This window comes from Pyrus communis, chromosome 10 (genome assembly GCF_041283825.1).
Source record: "Pyrus communis isolate YQ-2024b chromosome 10, ASM4128382v1, whole genome shotgun sequence".
In the NCBI taxonomy this organism is placed as follows: Eukaryota; Viridiplantae; Streptophyta; class Magnoliopsida; order Rosales; family Rosaceae; genus Pyrus; species Pyrus communis.
Genome location: NC_142574.1, coordinates 22,139,164 through 22,155,470, shown reverse-complemented (window position 1 = coordinate 22,155,470; position 16,307 = coordinate 22,139,164). Strand labels below are relative to the sequence as shown.

General features: G+C 37.4%; 1 protein-coding gene across 1 annotated transcript; it reads left to right on the top strand.

The window, feature by feature from the left end:
* Positions 1 to 3,682: 3,682 nt before the first annotated feature.
* On the top strand, positions 3,683 to 14,906 carry LOC137728377 (transcription elongation factor SPT6 homolog). The gene is made up of 14 exons (XM_088678610.1): positions 3,683 to 3,713; positions 3,801 to 3,911; positions 4,090 to 4,213; positions 4,361 to 4,433; positions 4,562 to 4,655; positions 4,748 to 5,124; positions 5,210 to 5,395; positions 5,482 to 6,105; positions 6,183 to 6,962; positions 11,393 to 11,540; positions 11,622 to 12,820; positions 13,373 to 13,582; positions 13,671 to 14,166; positions 14,320 to 14,906. Exons 1-14 carry the CDS (start codon positions 3,683 to 3,685, stop codon positions 14,547 to 14,549), a joined length of 4,683 nt encoding a protein of 1,560 aa, XP_088534736.1. The 3' UTR covers positions 14,550 to 14,906.
* The last annotated feature ends 1,401 nt before the right edge of the window (positions 14,907 to 16,307 follow it).

Here is a 16,307-nt window from a genome sequence, read left to right as displayed (position 1 = left end):
AAAATAGAGAAAATAATATTCAATAAACAACTGATTGAATCACATTATTGCTAACTCAATATGAGGCTATGTCCATCCCCTACTCCTTAGTGTAGATAATATCGTTTGTTCAAGAAAAAAAAACAAGCATTTGACAACAAATCGAATCACATTATTATGCATGTGTGAAAGACCTTTTTTTTTTATAACCAGCACTACGTGCCTCTTAAGATATTTTGAATGTGTTTAAAAATAGAGAAAATAATATTTAATAAACAACTGATTGAATCATATTTTTGCTAGCCTATTATAAGGCTAAGCCCACCCCTCATTTTTAGTGTATATAATATCGCTTGTTTAAAAAAAAATAAAAAAATAAAAAAACAATCATTCGACAACTAATTGAATCATATTATTATGCCCGTGCAAAAGACCTTTTTTATAACCGGCACTACACGCATCTTAAGATGTTTTGAACATGTTTAAAATTAGAGAAAATAATATTTAATAAACAACTATTTGAATCACATTATTACTAGTCCATTGCGAGGTACTAATTATAAATATATATATATATATATATATATATAATTGTACAAAAAGAATTAATTATTAAAAAAACATTGTTTATATGATGAAAATATATTGCATTAATTTGGATTGCTTTTGAACTTTTTTGTTTGAAGGGCATTTTTGTCCACTTATTTTTGTGAAGCTTGTGACCCAAAAAACCATTGTTCACGTCAATGTTGGCTTTATATATAAATATATATCTTTTTAATTTTTTGAAAAATAAAATTGTCTCAATTCAATGTAATTATGGAAATTCATTGACAATTATTAGAAAATGTACTAATTTACCGAACAATCTTTTCTCGTCATTTTTTTGTTGAAAAATATATTATTAATTAATTTTATAATAGAAATGTACTCGTGTGACCGAAAAATACTTTTTTTTTGTCAAAGATCAAACAATACTTTCAACTCATACAAAACTGCATAAACGAGACAGAAAAATTAATAGAACATTTTACCCATTATCCATCATTAGTTCTTGCTGTTAACTTGTGACATCCCACATCACCCAGGGGAGTGATCCTTATATGTATATTCTCATCTCTACCTAGCACGAGGCCTTTTGGGAGCTCACTGACTTCGAGTTCCATGGGAACTCCGAAGTTAAGCGTGTAGCGCACGAGAGCACTCTCCCGATGGGTGACCCATCGGGAAGTTCTCGTGTGAGTTCCCATAAACAAAACCGTGAGGGTGTGCTGGGGGCCCAAAGCGGACAATATCGTGCTACGGTGGTGGAGCGGGCCCGGGAAGTGATCCCCCCGGGCTGGGATGTGATATAACTTCCGTGAAAAATAATACAATAAAACCTTTAAGGTAATACTTTACAAGGAAATACTTTATAAAGAAATAACCTTTTTAAAGTAATAAAAAATTATGGTTCCAACTCGAGACCAATTATGGGTTGGTTTGAGATTATGGTGTTTAAAAAAAAAAAAAAAAAAAAAAAAAAGTTTAGAACATTAAATGTGTTTGGTAAAACAAAAAAACCTTTGTAAGGTAATACTTTACAAAGAAATACTTTATAAAGAAATAACCTTTTTAAAGTAATAAAAAATTATGGTTCGAACTCGAGACCGATTATGTGTTGGTTTGAGATTGTGGTGTTTAAAAAAAACAAAAAAAAAAAAAAAACTTAGAACATTAAATGTGTTTGGTAAAAAAAAAAAAAAATGCTATCAATGAAAGTAAAAAAGAATAAAAAATAAAAAAAGCAGAAGCATGGTCTACATGCTTTAAAAAAAAAAATGTTTTTTTCTTTTTGCGAAGCATAGTAATTAATTAATGTTCATTTAATGAATTTTTCAAATGGCAAGTATACCTCACATGCTTTACAACATTACAATATTTGCCCCTACATTATTGTTTTTGATACTTATTATATCACATTAAATACTATATTATTTTTAGTCATTTAACATATTCAATACAATTTATATAAAAGTTTACAAAACACTCAGACACTGTTTTTTTTTAATATTAAAAGCACTTTTAACCAAAAAAAAAAAAAGTTTACCAAATACTTAACAACTTTATTTTATAGCTGTTTATTCTCACAGCACAGCAAAAACATTTTTTTTAAAGCACAACAATACCAAACTAGCCCTATGTATAGGAATAAACTCCACATACCACAATGGTGAAAAGGTGTTGAGTCTTTGCATGACGGCATTGGTTCAAATCTCATCGATGGCTAATCTAACTTCTAATCTAATAAAATCTATCGTTTGACAAAAAAAAAAAAAAAAGATAATTTTTCTTGATCCTTTCATAAGAAAACACTACTACATAGTAATAATGGTCAATGAGTACAAAAAGTGTGCAATATTACAAATAAAAGTGTAAGATGAACTAAACTATTTCTCAAAAAGTAATAATTGTCACTTAGTACTACGGTCTAGTGATATCCTCTCCACTTGTAAGCGAGATGTCTTAAGTTCAATTCTCTCCAAAAGAGAATTTGAATCACATTATTATGGCTAACCCAGTGTGAGGTTCATGCTTTAGTCTTTAGAATTGATGTCATGTCTTTGAGCTTGCAACTACATAATACTTCATCAACAAGAACACTTTCTTGTTGAAGCCAAAATGTTTCTAACTTCTCAAGCATGTTTACAGCTTCTTGGCATGAGACCTTGGTATTTCTATACTGTAATCCTTAGGAATCCTATTTAGGAAATAATGATGTTTAGTGTTATGTTTGGTCCCAACTTTATGACTTGCTAGGAGTTTTACTGTATTGTGATGATGTGGTATGCGTGTCATCCAATTACAACTATGTGTATTCCGATACCAAATCTAAACTAGAATGAAAGTTTGTGGATTGATTGTTGGTCCTATTTCTTGGTTCCACATAATTAAGGGCAAGTTTACTAAATACAAATGAAAAAAAAAATGAAGAAATCTGAAAAATAAAGCTGAATAGAAGTCAGGAAAGTGAATAATATCAACTAGTCCACCCTAGTCGATTTGATTCCCAATTTTTAAGTACTTGATTACGAATTTCAAAGAAAATTATGTGCCTTTTGATTTCTTACATGTAGGGAAAAACAAGAAAAAATTAAGTAGTAAAATGATTTTAATTTTTATTAGTAAACATGTCCTAAATTGAAAGGAAATTTCACAGAGTGACCAATGTTGCACGTTTTGCTAATTATTTAGGGACCTCAATTAACGAACTTTTAATTTAAGTACCATATCTAAATTACGGTGACAATATAGGGAGTAATTTTACTCCGAATGTAACTCCTTTCTGTAGACTATATGCAGTCCCAAAATTAAGCCTACTTTATTCAATCGGGGAGATATAAAACTTTTGTGCTTGGAGCACTACTTTAGGACGACAATAGGAGAAACAAGTGGACGTGCTCTTCTGCATGGAGATGGAGGGCTGCGTTACTGCAGGCTGCTGATCGGGCGTAAAGAAGAAGATCAAAGCAGGAGCACTCATACGCTTTACGCTGACTTGATCCTCACGCGTTAATTTGGAGAGAGAGAGAGAGAGGGCGGGAGCGCCGCGAATGTTTATAAATAGAGATGCATATTACAATTGCCTGTTTGTAATTTAGGGTTTTGCAAAGAAGAAGAAGAAGGAGAGAGAAAGAGAGTGTTTCTTGTTTCAACAAATCCGATGGGCAAAGGTGTTGTCTCCGACGAGGAAGGTTAGTGTAATGCATCTTTATTTCTCTCGTTTCGTATCAAATACGCTGAAAACCCTAACCCTAATCGCGTTTGCTCAATGCTTTCAGAGGAGATGATTCATGGAGAGGACGACGACAGGTCGCTTGTTGACGACGTTGCAGCGGATGACTCTGACGGTGGCGGTGACGGTGACGACGTGGAAGATGAAGAGGAGGAGGGCGGTACGGGCTTCAATTGTTTCTTCTTGAATTCGCAATTTTGGACGTTTTGGAATTTTCTTTGTCTGTGAATTCTTCTTTCTTGTGTGCAATGTGCTTCAACCTTTGTTTAGTTTTCCTCGTTTATTTTATTCGCTATTATTAATGAAATTTGACTCGAGTGCACTCTTTGCAGAAGGTCTGGATGAATATGAGAAGGATGATTTTCTAGTGGATGATGTCGAGGAAGAAGAGGAGGAGGAAGAAGGGAGGGCGGACAGTGATGAAGAAGAAAAACAGAAGAAGAAGAAAAAAAAGAAAAGGTGAATGTTCAATACCCTGAATCGGAGCAATTATCTCTCTCTCTCGAGTTTTCCCATTTCTTTTTCTCTTTCAAAAATCTTGTAGCAATTGAACAGAAGGCTAGTTATAATTCTTTTGTATAATTCTTTCCGTGTCTAATTTTCTAGGGAGGAGTATGTCCTTGATGACGATGACTATGATCTCCTGGAGGACAATAATGTGTATGCCTTCCGCAGAAAGGTTCTGGTTCTGGTTCTGGACACAGTCTACATCTCTTTATAGTTTCGGTTGCATTTGAAACTAATTCATTTAGTTCTTCTAAAGTTGTTCGTGATATGGATTTTCTTTTTCTATCCAAACAGTCTCAGGGGAAATTTAAGCGACTGAAAAAAGCTCAGAGGAACTCTGAGGGGGTATCTGATGGGAAGACGATTGAGCAAGCTTTATTTGATGGTGAAGAAGGTATGCCTATCTCTACATATGTAGAACTTGACTTGTAGAATAATCAATATATGAATCTGATATTTTCTTGATTTTACACTATAATCTTACAGGTTATCCGCTTGAGGACATTGCAGAAGAGGAGGAACCAGAAGCAGAAGCCAATGGAGATGTTGGTGAAGATGATATGGCCGACTTTATTGTCGATGATGAAGAATTTGATGTGACTGGATCTCCAGTGAGACAGGGGAAGGTTAAGAGAAGAAAATCTACAAGGGCGCCAGAAGTCCTATCATCTTCTTTGCAGGAAGCACATGATATATTTGGTGATCCTCAACAATTGATAGAACTTCGTAAGCAAGGTATGGATTCTGGGGAATGGAGGAATATGAGGATTAAAGATCAGTTTGAACCTAGTGTTCTCTCTGAAAAGTATATGACAGACAAGGATGAACAGATACAGGCGCTTGATGTTCCGGAAAGAATTCAGGTTCTTTAGTTTGCCCTTCATGAAAATATATGCTACAAATCTCAAATTTCATGTCCCAAACCATGACCGTATTTATTTTGTACAGATATCTGAGAATTGCACTGGTTCTACTCCACTGAATGCAAAAAGTATAGATGATGAGAGTATCTGGATATATGATCAACTTACGAGTGGTATAATACCCTTCTATGGCACGACAGACTTGGGGAAATCTATAAGCAAGGACGACATCAGAAATTTTTTGGAGTTGCACCATGTGCAAATGTTCGATGTTAGTATTCTCATTCATTTTGACGCACTTCTGTTCATTTATCTGATATTTATTTTATGGGATGATCATTCTCTCCTTGTTTTCAGATTCCCTTTATTGCTATGTATCGGAAAGAGGAGTGTCTAAGCTTATTGAAAGATCCCAAACACCTTGAATTGGAAGACGAAAACCAGGACAAAAATAAGAACAAACCTGAGCTAAAGTGGCACAGATTACTTTGGACGATTCAGGACTTGGACAGAAAATGGCTGCTGCTTCAGAAGCGAAAAAGTGCATTGAAATCAGACTACAAGAAGCGGTTTGAGGTAGAATCTCAATATATATCTGAGGAGACCAGACTCACATTGAATCAGCAGCTTTTTGAATCAGTTATGAAGTCACTTGAGGCTGCAAAATCAGAGAGAGAAGTTGATGATGCTGATGCCAAGTTTAACTTGCATTTTCCTCTGGGCGAGGGTGGTATGGATGCAGGACAATATAAGAGGCCGAAGAGGAAATCACTTTATAGTATCTGCATCAAGGCTGGCCTGTGGCATGCTGCAAGAAAGTTCGGCTACAGCTCTGAGCAATTTGGACTGCAATTATCACTAGAAAATATGAGAATGGATGAGTTGGAGGATGCTAAGGAGACACCAGAGGAGATGGCTTCCACCTTTACATGTGCAATGTTCGATACACCTCAAGCCGTGCTCAAAGGAGCTAGGCATATGGTATGCATTGTTCATTGAAACTTTCATAGAAATTTTAGGTTGAAAGTATTTTGATGTTTCTTTATGGCTTCTTTCAGGCAGCTGTTGAGATAAGTTGGGAGCCATGTGTCAGGAAGTATGTTCGAAGCAATTACTTGGATATAACTGAGATATCAACAAACCCAACACTTGAAGGAAATGTTGCAATAGATGCTTCTCATCAGTTTGCAGGGGTGAAGTGGCTGAAAAGAAAGCCATTAAATAGATTCGGGGACGCGCAATGGCTGCTTATCCAGAAGGCTGAAGAGGAGAAGCTTCTTCAAGTTACTATTCAGCTGCCGGAAGACAGACTAAATAAGTTGATCAGCGACTTTAATGAGTACTATCTTAGTGATGGTGTTAGTAAATCTGCACAACTGTGGAATGAGCAGCGGAAGCTGATATTGCAGGATGCACTTTTTAATTTCCTTCTACCTTCAATGGAGAAAGAAGCAAGATCCCTATTGACTAGTAGAGCAAAACACTGGTTACGTGTGGAATACGGAAATGCTTTGTGGAATCAAGTTTCTGTGGGACCTTATCAACGGAAGGAAAATGATAGTAGCTCAAACAATGAAGCTGCACCGAAGGTCATGGCTTGCTTTTGGGGACCTGGTAACCCAGCAACCACTTTTGTGATGTTAGATTCATCTGGGGAGGTGCTAGATGTACTTTATGCCGGCTCCCTCACTTTACGCTCCCTCAATGCTAATGACGAGAAGCGTAAAAAGGATGAACAAGAACGCATTTTGAAGTTCATGATTGATCATCAACCACACGTCGTCGTCCTAGGAGGTGTTAACTTGTCTTGTACTCGCCTCAAGGACGATATTTATGAGGTGAGTGTTATTATGGTAATCATTTTGTTCACTGGGTTGTGTGTATTACGATTCTTTTTCTCTAGGAGTAGTGTAATATTTCTTTCTCTTCTTATATAGCTTCTCTTGTGATGGTGTATTTATTTAATTACCTTTTTTTGTGGAGGGGAGGAGGAAATGATGGAGCAATTTTACAAAAATTATCACCAGCCTTTTCTCTGTATGCCTTGTTCATCTTAGCAGTTAAAATTCAAAGGATTCTTACCATCCTTTTTTGTGGTTTATCTTTCTTCTGATGGAAGTTTTATCTTCTATAGAAGAAGATTATTCAGTTGGCAGATTAATCTTAGTACAAATAATCAGATACGAAATGAAGAAATGCACTTTCTTATGTAGTTTTTCATTTTTATCATATATTTTCTTAATCTGTATCAAGTATATATGTACCTTATATCATATATATATTGTTGGGGAAAAACTTAGAGTACACAACTCTAAAATAAGTGTTGGAGAGACAACACAAGTAAACAAATTACTTGTATTACACACACAAAATATTACAACACACAAACTCTCAAGGACACTCTTTGAAGTTATGACACTCACTTTTTCTAGAGACAAACTCTAGACCACTCACACTCCTCACAAGACTCTTCTTAATTGATACAAATGATGTGGATGCCTTCTCCTTTTATAGGCATGGATGGAACCTTGAAGAAGCATGGAAACATCATGCTAGAGATATCTAGATAATTCCACTAACTTCCTAAGCTAGAATTATCTACACCAATCTTGCATATTGGTGGAAACCTCACCATTCTTCTAGACTCTTCCACCAACTTGAACTTTGCTAGAATTCTCTAGCATGTGTATGGATCTTTCTTTGTCCATGGGTTGGATCCATCTTGGGCCAAGGCAAGATTACACTTCAACACAAACACCAATTGGGCTGGTGTTGATCTTCAACACTCCCCCTCAACACTAGCACATTCTTTCCTCCATGCCGAGTTGACGAAGAAGCTTTTTCTTGCACACCCATTTTCATGATATGGGTTTCACATCTCTTCGCTTTGGCACTAGATTCCAAGCTTGATTTAGCTCCGCTGCAATGATCTCTTCTCCCAACTTTGAGCCACTCAAGTTTAGCTGCTTCTTCTTCTATGGCTATGTTGGTGTATTTAGGATTTTGCTTCCTGATTCTTGTTGACCTCCTTAGTTGTGATTGTGGAGTTGATACTTCCACTTCACTAGGTCTATCTTCTTTTGGTTGTTGATATACGCCAGCTTGCCAAGGGTTTTGGGGCATTGCTTACTCAACACCATCACCATCACCATCAAGTGAATCCTCAAACTCATTTGGTCTCGACTGGATTTGAATAGTTTGCTCCCCCATCTTTTGTTGTAGCTTATCTTCAATCTCTCTCGAATCAGGCAATGCCTCTTTTTCTGAAGACCAACAAGAAGATGCTTCATCAAACACCGCATCTCGTGATGTGTAACACCTTCTCGTTGTAAGATTACAACATTTCCACCCTTTTCTTTGGCCGTCATATCCCACAAAGATACATCAGACTGCCTTCTTGTCAAACTTGCTACGTAGGTGACTTGGATCAAATACGTAGCATACACAGCCAAATACTCGAAAGTAACTAACGGTAGGTTTCATATCCCATAGTTTTTCAAAGGGTGAGACAAATTCTAACCTTGGTTGAGGAAGCCTGTTGATCACATGAGTTGCAGTTCTCATAGCTTCGGCCCAAAACCTTCCTGGTACATTCTTGGCATGGAGTATGCTCAGAAATATTTCTACAAGATGCCAGTTCTTTCTTTCCGCTACGCCATTTTGTTGTGGCGTGTTGGCACATGTGAACTGGTGACATATTCTACAATCTCGTAGGTACTGGGAAAACTCATTCGAGGTATATTCTCCTCCATTTTCCGTTCATATGCAACAGATCTTCTTTCGCACTTCTCCTTCAACTATCTCCTTAAACTCTTTAAATTTTGAAAATGCTTCAAATTTTTCTTTCATAAAGAAAATCCATACATACCTGGAGAAGTCATCAATGAACATCACCATGTACCGCATCCCACTAATCGATGGTTGCTTGATAGGCCCGATCACATCGGAATGAACCAACTTTAACGGCTCTTTCGCTTTAAACTTCGACTCTTTGTATGGTAGTTGATGTGTTTTACCATATTGGCATCCTACAAAAACCAGGTTTGTTCTCACGTCAAGCTGAGGTAGCCCTAGCATTGACTTCTTCATCATCACATCTAGCTTGTGATAGCTAACGTGACCCAATCTCATATGCCATAAATTTGTTGTCTCATTCTTCCTTGTCTTGTCTACGTATGCAGTTTCTACTGACATTACATAAACTGATTGCAATCGTCGTCCCTCCATTGTTGAGGCCCCTAAGATCTTGAGGTGTTAATACACTTTCACATCTCGTGGACCAAACAAGACATAATTTCCTAATGATGTTAGTTGCGGCACTGAAAGCAAATTTTTCTTCATACCTGGAACATGGTAGACATCTTGAAGCGGCACATGGTTAGTGTTGTATTGGGGCTCAATTATTGTTTTACTGATGTGAGCAATCGGTAGCCTCAAGTTGTTGGCCGTCATCACCAAGCGGCTTCCTTTGTACTCAGTCAGACTTTGTAACTTTTTCTCATCATTTGTCATATGGTTTGAGCAGCCTGAATCCACGATCCAATCATTCTGGTAATCAATCAACTCTGAACTTCCTGCTGTGAAAGTTAACTTTTGCTTCTCCGTAGCAACGGATGCTTCAGCATCCCATTCTTCCTCCAGGGCTAGAGGTGTAACGACGTTTCAATCATCTTCAATTTTCTTCTTAGAGTTGGCGACGTTACTTTCTGCAGGCTTTTTGAACCAGCAATCCTTCGCCATGTGGCCCTTCTTTCCATAATTGTAACACTTGCCCTCAAACCTTTTATTATTCTGGGATTGACCACGGTTGCCGTGATACTTCGGAGCTCCCCCTGGCTGATAACTCCCTCCTTCTTGATGACCTTTCATCTTATCACCATTTGTTTTAGATCATTCACCAGCATGCTGCTTAAAGTTGCCTTTACTTTCAGTGTAGAGCACTTCTTCCTCACCTTTTAACGAGACCATTCCATTTGCTTTGCCAAAATTCTTGATCGGCAAGCAAATTCTCAAACTCAACAAGTGATGGTTGGGTCAGCCATCCTTGTACAGCGGCAACGAAGCCTCAATATTCGGATCTCAATCCATGGATAATTATTCTTTTTATATTGGATTCTACAATAGCAGCACTAGGATCTAATTCAGAAATTTCACGGCAAATAGACTTTACCTTGTGGAAATATTAGGCAATCGTCATGTCTCGTTGGGCCACCGATAACAACTCATTCTCGAGAAGCTGCAGTATTGTATCGTTCCTCTTTGAAAAGAGTGTGGCGAAGGTGTCGCACGCTACTTTTGGTGTCTTGGCCTTCCCTATGTGCTCCAACATGTCATCTTTAACTGTAGTTTTTAAGGTGAACATTGCCTTACCTGCCTTGATCTTCCATTTCCACAAAGTGCCGCTAGTGTCTTCTTTCGACTGCGTAACTTCATTACCGCTGACGACATCCCAAGATCTTGGCCTTGCAGTTAAGACCCCATACATGTCGTCCATGTGTTGTAATTTTTGTTATTCAACTTCTTGATTGCTCCAACAACTTGAAGATCTCCCATTATGTCGGCAGAGCTTCGATACACCGAACAAGATTAGTCAACAATCTTGCGAAGTATTTAACTTCTCATGATTCTCAGAAGCTTCACTAGAGACGGTCCTTGATCGTACCGCTCTAATACTAATTGTTAAGGAAAAACTTAGAGTACACAACTCTAACACAAGTACGTGTTGGAGTGACAACAAAAGTAAACAAGTTACTTATATTACACACACAAAATATTACAACACACAAACCCTTAAGGACACTCTTTGAAGCTATGACACTCACTTTTTCTAGAGACAAACTCTAGACCACTCACACTCCTCACAAGACTACTCCTACTTCTCACTCTCACTTAGTCTTCTTAATTGATACAAATGATGTGGATGCCTTCTCCTTTTATAGGCATGGATGGAACCTTGGAGAAGCATGGAAACGTCATGCTAGAGATATCTAGATAATTCCACTAACTTCCTAAGCTAGAATTATCTACACTAATCTTGCATTTTGGTGGAAACCTCACCATTCTTCTAGACTCTTCCACCAGCTTGAACTTTGCTAGAATTCTCTAGCATGTGTATGGATCTTTCTTTGTCCATGGGCTGAATCCATCTTGGGCCAAGGCAAGATTACACTTCAATACAAACACTAATTGGGCTGGTGTTGATCTTCAACATATATCAAATCCGTATCTGGTTTACGTGATGCTTATTTTTCTCCCTTTCATTTATCAGATAATTTATAAGATGGTAGAGGAGCATCCAAGAGATGTTGGGGCTGATATGGATGGCCTAAGCATTGTACATGGGGATGAATCTTTGGCTCGCCTATATGAAAATTCTCGGATTTCATCTGATCAGCTACCTATGCAGTTGCAGTCAGGTATAAATATATGTTTCCGACCTGAGTTTTGTGTTTATGAAGATGTCTTGCGGCTGATTTTGATTTCTTCTATGTTATCAGGCATTGTCAAGAAGGCTGTGGCTCTTGGGCGTTATCTTCAAAATCCATTGGCCATGGTTGCCACGCTTTGTGGACCAGGACGAGAGATCTTATCTTGGAATATCAGCGCTTTTGAGCACTTTCTCACCCCGGATGAGAAGTATGAGGTGGTTGAACAGGTCATGGTAGATGTTACAAACCAGGTAGGCATTGACCTAAATTTGGCTATAAGCCATGAATGGTTATTTGCACCTCTTCAATTCATTTCTGGACTTGGACCTCGAAAGGCAGCCTCGTTGCAGAAGATGTTGGTAGGCTTTGGTGAAGCAGTGTATACACGAAAGGACATGTCAAAGGACACGTCAAATCCACCAACACTAAAGGACAAGTTCAAGCGAAAATACGGGCTTGATAATAGGGTTTTTATTAATGCTTGTGGTTTCCTGCGTGTTCGGCTGAGTGGGTCGGCTGGTAGCTGCTACGCCGATATTGATCTGCTGGATGATACCAGAATCAATCCAGAATCTTATCAACTTGCAGAACAATTGGCGAAAGATGTTTATGATGTGGAAGGTCGCAATGATGATGATGATGTGGTGGGGTTCGTCAGGGAGCATCCTAAATATCTAAAGAACATCGATGTTGAAGAATATGCTAAAAGCAAACGGTGTGAGAAAAAGATAATTACATTGTACGATATAAGGAGAGAATTAATACAGGGTTTTCAGGACTGGCGTAAAAAATATGAAGAACCAACCCAGGATGAAGAATTCTACATGATTACAGGCAGAACGGAGGATACCCTTGCCGAAGGAAAATTTGTGCAGACCACAGTTCGCAGGGTGCAAGTTGATCGTGCACAACTTGCTCTTGAATGTGGATTGACTGGTATTCTTATGAAAGCAGACTATCATCCAGATGATTGGAGGGGTATTTCTGACTTGTCTGATAGACTGAATGAGGGTGATATTCTCAATTGCAAGATCAAATCAATTCAAAAGAAAAGTTACCGGGTGTTCCTGGCTTATATAGAGAGCGAGATTAGAAATGACCGATCTCACATTCAGAATCTTGATACCTATTACCAAGAAGACTGGAAAAGTCTACAGAGTGAGCAAGAAAAAGCTCAGAAGAGTATGCAGCTTGAGAAGAAGAATTTCAAGCCAAGGATGATCGTTCATCCTCGCTTCCAGAATATATCTGCAGATGAATCAATAAGGGTATGTTTTAACTTAGCTGTTAGTTTTGTTGAGAGTTGTCCCACATCGGTGAGGGACAAGGTTTGCTATGTGCTTATATGGTCTTGGGCTACTCCCCATATTGCCAATTGGTTTTATGGTGGAACCTCAATTTCATCATGGTATCAGAGCGGGTTGTCCTCGTGTGAAGCCAAACGGCCACACACGCTCCACGTCACCCAGTTGTTGTCCACGTGTAGGCTTGAAAATCCGCCACACGTGCGGGGGCGTGTTGAGAGTTGTCCCACATCGGTGAGGGACTAGGTTTGCTATGTGCTTATATGGTCTTGGGCTACTCTCCATATTGCCAATTGGTTTTATGGTGGAACCTCAATTTCATCAAGTTTGAATTATGTAGGATAGTTTAGTTCTGATTAGTAACCGCTTGTGTTATGCAGGTTAAGGTTCAATTGATATTAAGATTTTTATGGTACCTTCATCTTTATTTTTGTTATTGAATGCTTGAGTTATGTAGACACACATTTATATTATCCCCGAACTATTTCTTAGGCTGTCATCTGTTATGTCTAACAGTTATTGTCTGATAAGGATCCTGGGGAAAGCATTTTTCGTCCTAGTTCCCGTGGGCCTTCTCATTTATCCTTAACTCTCAAGATTTATGATGGAGTTTATGCTCATAAAGACATAGTTGAAGGTGGAAAGGAAAAGAAGGACATTACGAGCATACTCCGTATTGGAAAGACCCTGACCATTGGGGAGGACACTTTTGAGGATTTGGACGAGGTTAGTATTTTAAACACAATGTGTTGTCAGAGAGTTGTACTGTATTAGTCCTATTACTTACTTTTTCAGTTTATAACTTAAAATCCAGGTGGTGGATCGTTATGTTGATCCATTAGTGGCTCAGTTGAAGGCAATGCTAAATTATCGAAAGTTCAGGAGGGGAACAAAGGCAGAGGTTGATGCTCTTTTGAAGATTGAGAAATTGGAGAATCCTGCGCGGATAGTTTATAGTTTTGGTGTATCACATGAATATCCAGGCACGATAATTCTGACCTATATTCGGAGTTCAAATCCACACCACGAGTTAGTTGGCATGTATCCAAAGGGATTCAAGTTCAGAAAGCGGATGTTTAAGAAAATTGATCAGCTTGTAGAGTATTTTCAACGCCATGTCAATGACCCTCCGCAAGAGTTAGGGCCACCAATTAGATCAGTTGCTGCTATTGTGCCAATGCGAAGCCCTGCAACTCGGGGTTCTTCAGGGGCATCCGTGGGCAGTGGTTGGGGTGGTTCAACCAATGATGGTGGGCGGAGAAGCCAGTCTTCTGGCAGGGATCGATCATCTACATCGAGTTCAAGAATAGGTGAAGCTTATACAACATGGATTTGAATCTGTTTGTTTTGCTTGCAGTTCAATTAAGTACACATTGAGAAATACCTTATTTGGTTTGCAACTTCTTCCAGGCTGTTTTTAAGACTTAATCCAATGACTTGGTTTTTTATGTTTAATTTTACAGGCCGAAATGATATGGGCAACTTTCCGGGTGCAAAGGTTCAAAACTCACCGGGAAAGGAAGCTTTCCCAGGTGGCTGGGGTACCGGTGGAAGTGGAAGTGGCAGTGGCAATGGCTGGGGTAGCAAGAGCAATGACGGATGGGGTCAAGGAAGTGGTGGTGCATATGGAGATGTTGTTGATCCTAGGGCTTCAGGATGGGATTCTGACCCAAAACGAAGAAGGTTCAGATAACGAGCATATTGACGATGGGCTGCAGCCGCTGCAGTGCTGTATATTATTCTCTTGATCGACCATTGCATAATTCCGGTGGTTATGACTGCCATGCTAGTTAAACTAAAGATTTTTCAGCTATCTAGAATACTACTTACTGCTCGAGGTCTAATTTGTTGAACAATTTAATTTTCTTTTTTTTTTTCTTTCTTTTTTTTTAACGTTAAATTTCAAATTGAGGAAGAGGTATTAGAGCTATGTAAGTTAATACTGCAGTCTAGTGGTATTCTTCTTTATTTGTAAGTGAGAGGTCTTAGGTTTGATTCTCGCTAAAGGCGAATTTGAATTATATTATTACTAACTCATTGTGAGGCTAAACCTATATCTTCCCTTAGTGTAGATAATATCGTTTTAAAAAATAAATAAATAAGTAAAACAGGAGATCTTTTCATTTGAAACTCCCAGCACCACTCATCCCCAAACTTAAATTAGCATCTTATTTTATAGAGAAATCAATCTCTTAAATTTAAAATCTGAAGTCTAGTTTAATTTTATAAAAAAGATATTATTTTATATTGCCAACTGAAGAAAATAAACTTTGACCTTTTCCTTCTCCCTTTCTTGAAAATTCATATATTTTGCCATCCAAATTCCCAGCTCACAACGATATTAAAGTTTGTAAATTAGACTTGGCATCCGCGTCGTGTTTCTCGTGTTCGTGTCGTTTTTGTGACACACCCCGACCCGGAATGTCCACTAGGACTTCGAATCGAGCTGTTCTGGCCCGGGCCGGGATGTGACATTTCGTGTCATACCCGATAGCTTAACAAGTCGTGTCGTGTAATACCAGTTAAAATAAACGGGTAATATGACCCGACCGGAAATCAACCCGTTAATATTATTAGGTAATATGACCCAATCCGTTATCCGTTAAGAAAAATATATTTTAAATCAATAAAAATGAAAATGAAAAACATAATTTGACTAAAAAAAATGTAAAACATAATACTAAATTAGTATATACATACTAAATTTCGGAGTTGACCCATTCATGAAAGTTGTAAAGCTTTTCATTACAAGTGATTACATTTTTCACACCTCTACAATAATTATTATTAATTTTATTAATTTTGCACTCAAATAAAAAAACACTGTTCATGAGATTTGGAGGGTTTTAAAAATCTAAACAACCATGTAATCATCGTCTAAGTGTTGAGGATGCAATTATGAACATTTATTATGTTTTCACATCTTTCAGACTTATACATTAATGATTATGAATTTTGTTTATTTTGAACTCCCTTAAAAATACTATTCATGAGAGTTTGTATCATTTTAAAAATTCAAAAGATCATATATCTATTCTCAAAGCGTAGAGGATGCGACTACGAGCGTTTGCATATTTTTTTCATATTTTTCGCACATATAAATTAATTATTATAATTTTTTTAATGTATTAGGTATTTTTAAATTACTTGATATTTTTATTTTTAATGTGTTTTATGATTTTTAATCTCAATATTTGCCTATAATATACTATAAAAATAAATAAATAAAACTTAAATTTTAAATTTTATATAGATAATAATTAATAAACAATATATACATATTCATTATATCTATTGCATTTTATAGTAAGTTTTTTTTAGTAGTTTAAAATATTAAAATCATCAAAATAACGTTTTCTTATCATGTCGAAACAGGTTACCCATGTGTCACTCTCATGTAAACCTATTAAGGACCCATTATTAATGGTTTATTATCGTGTGACCCGATAAT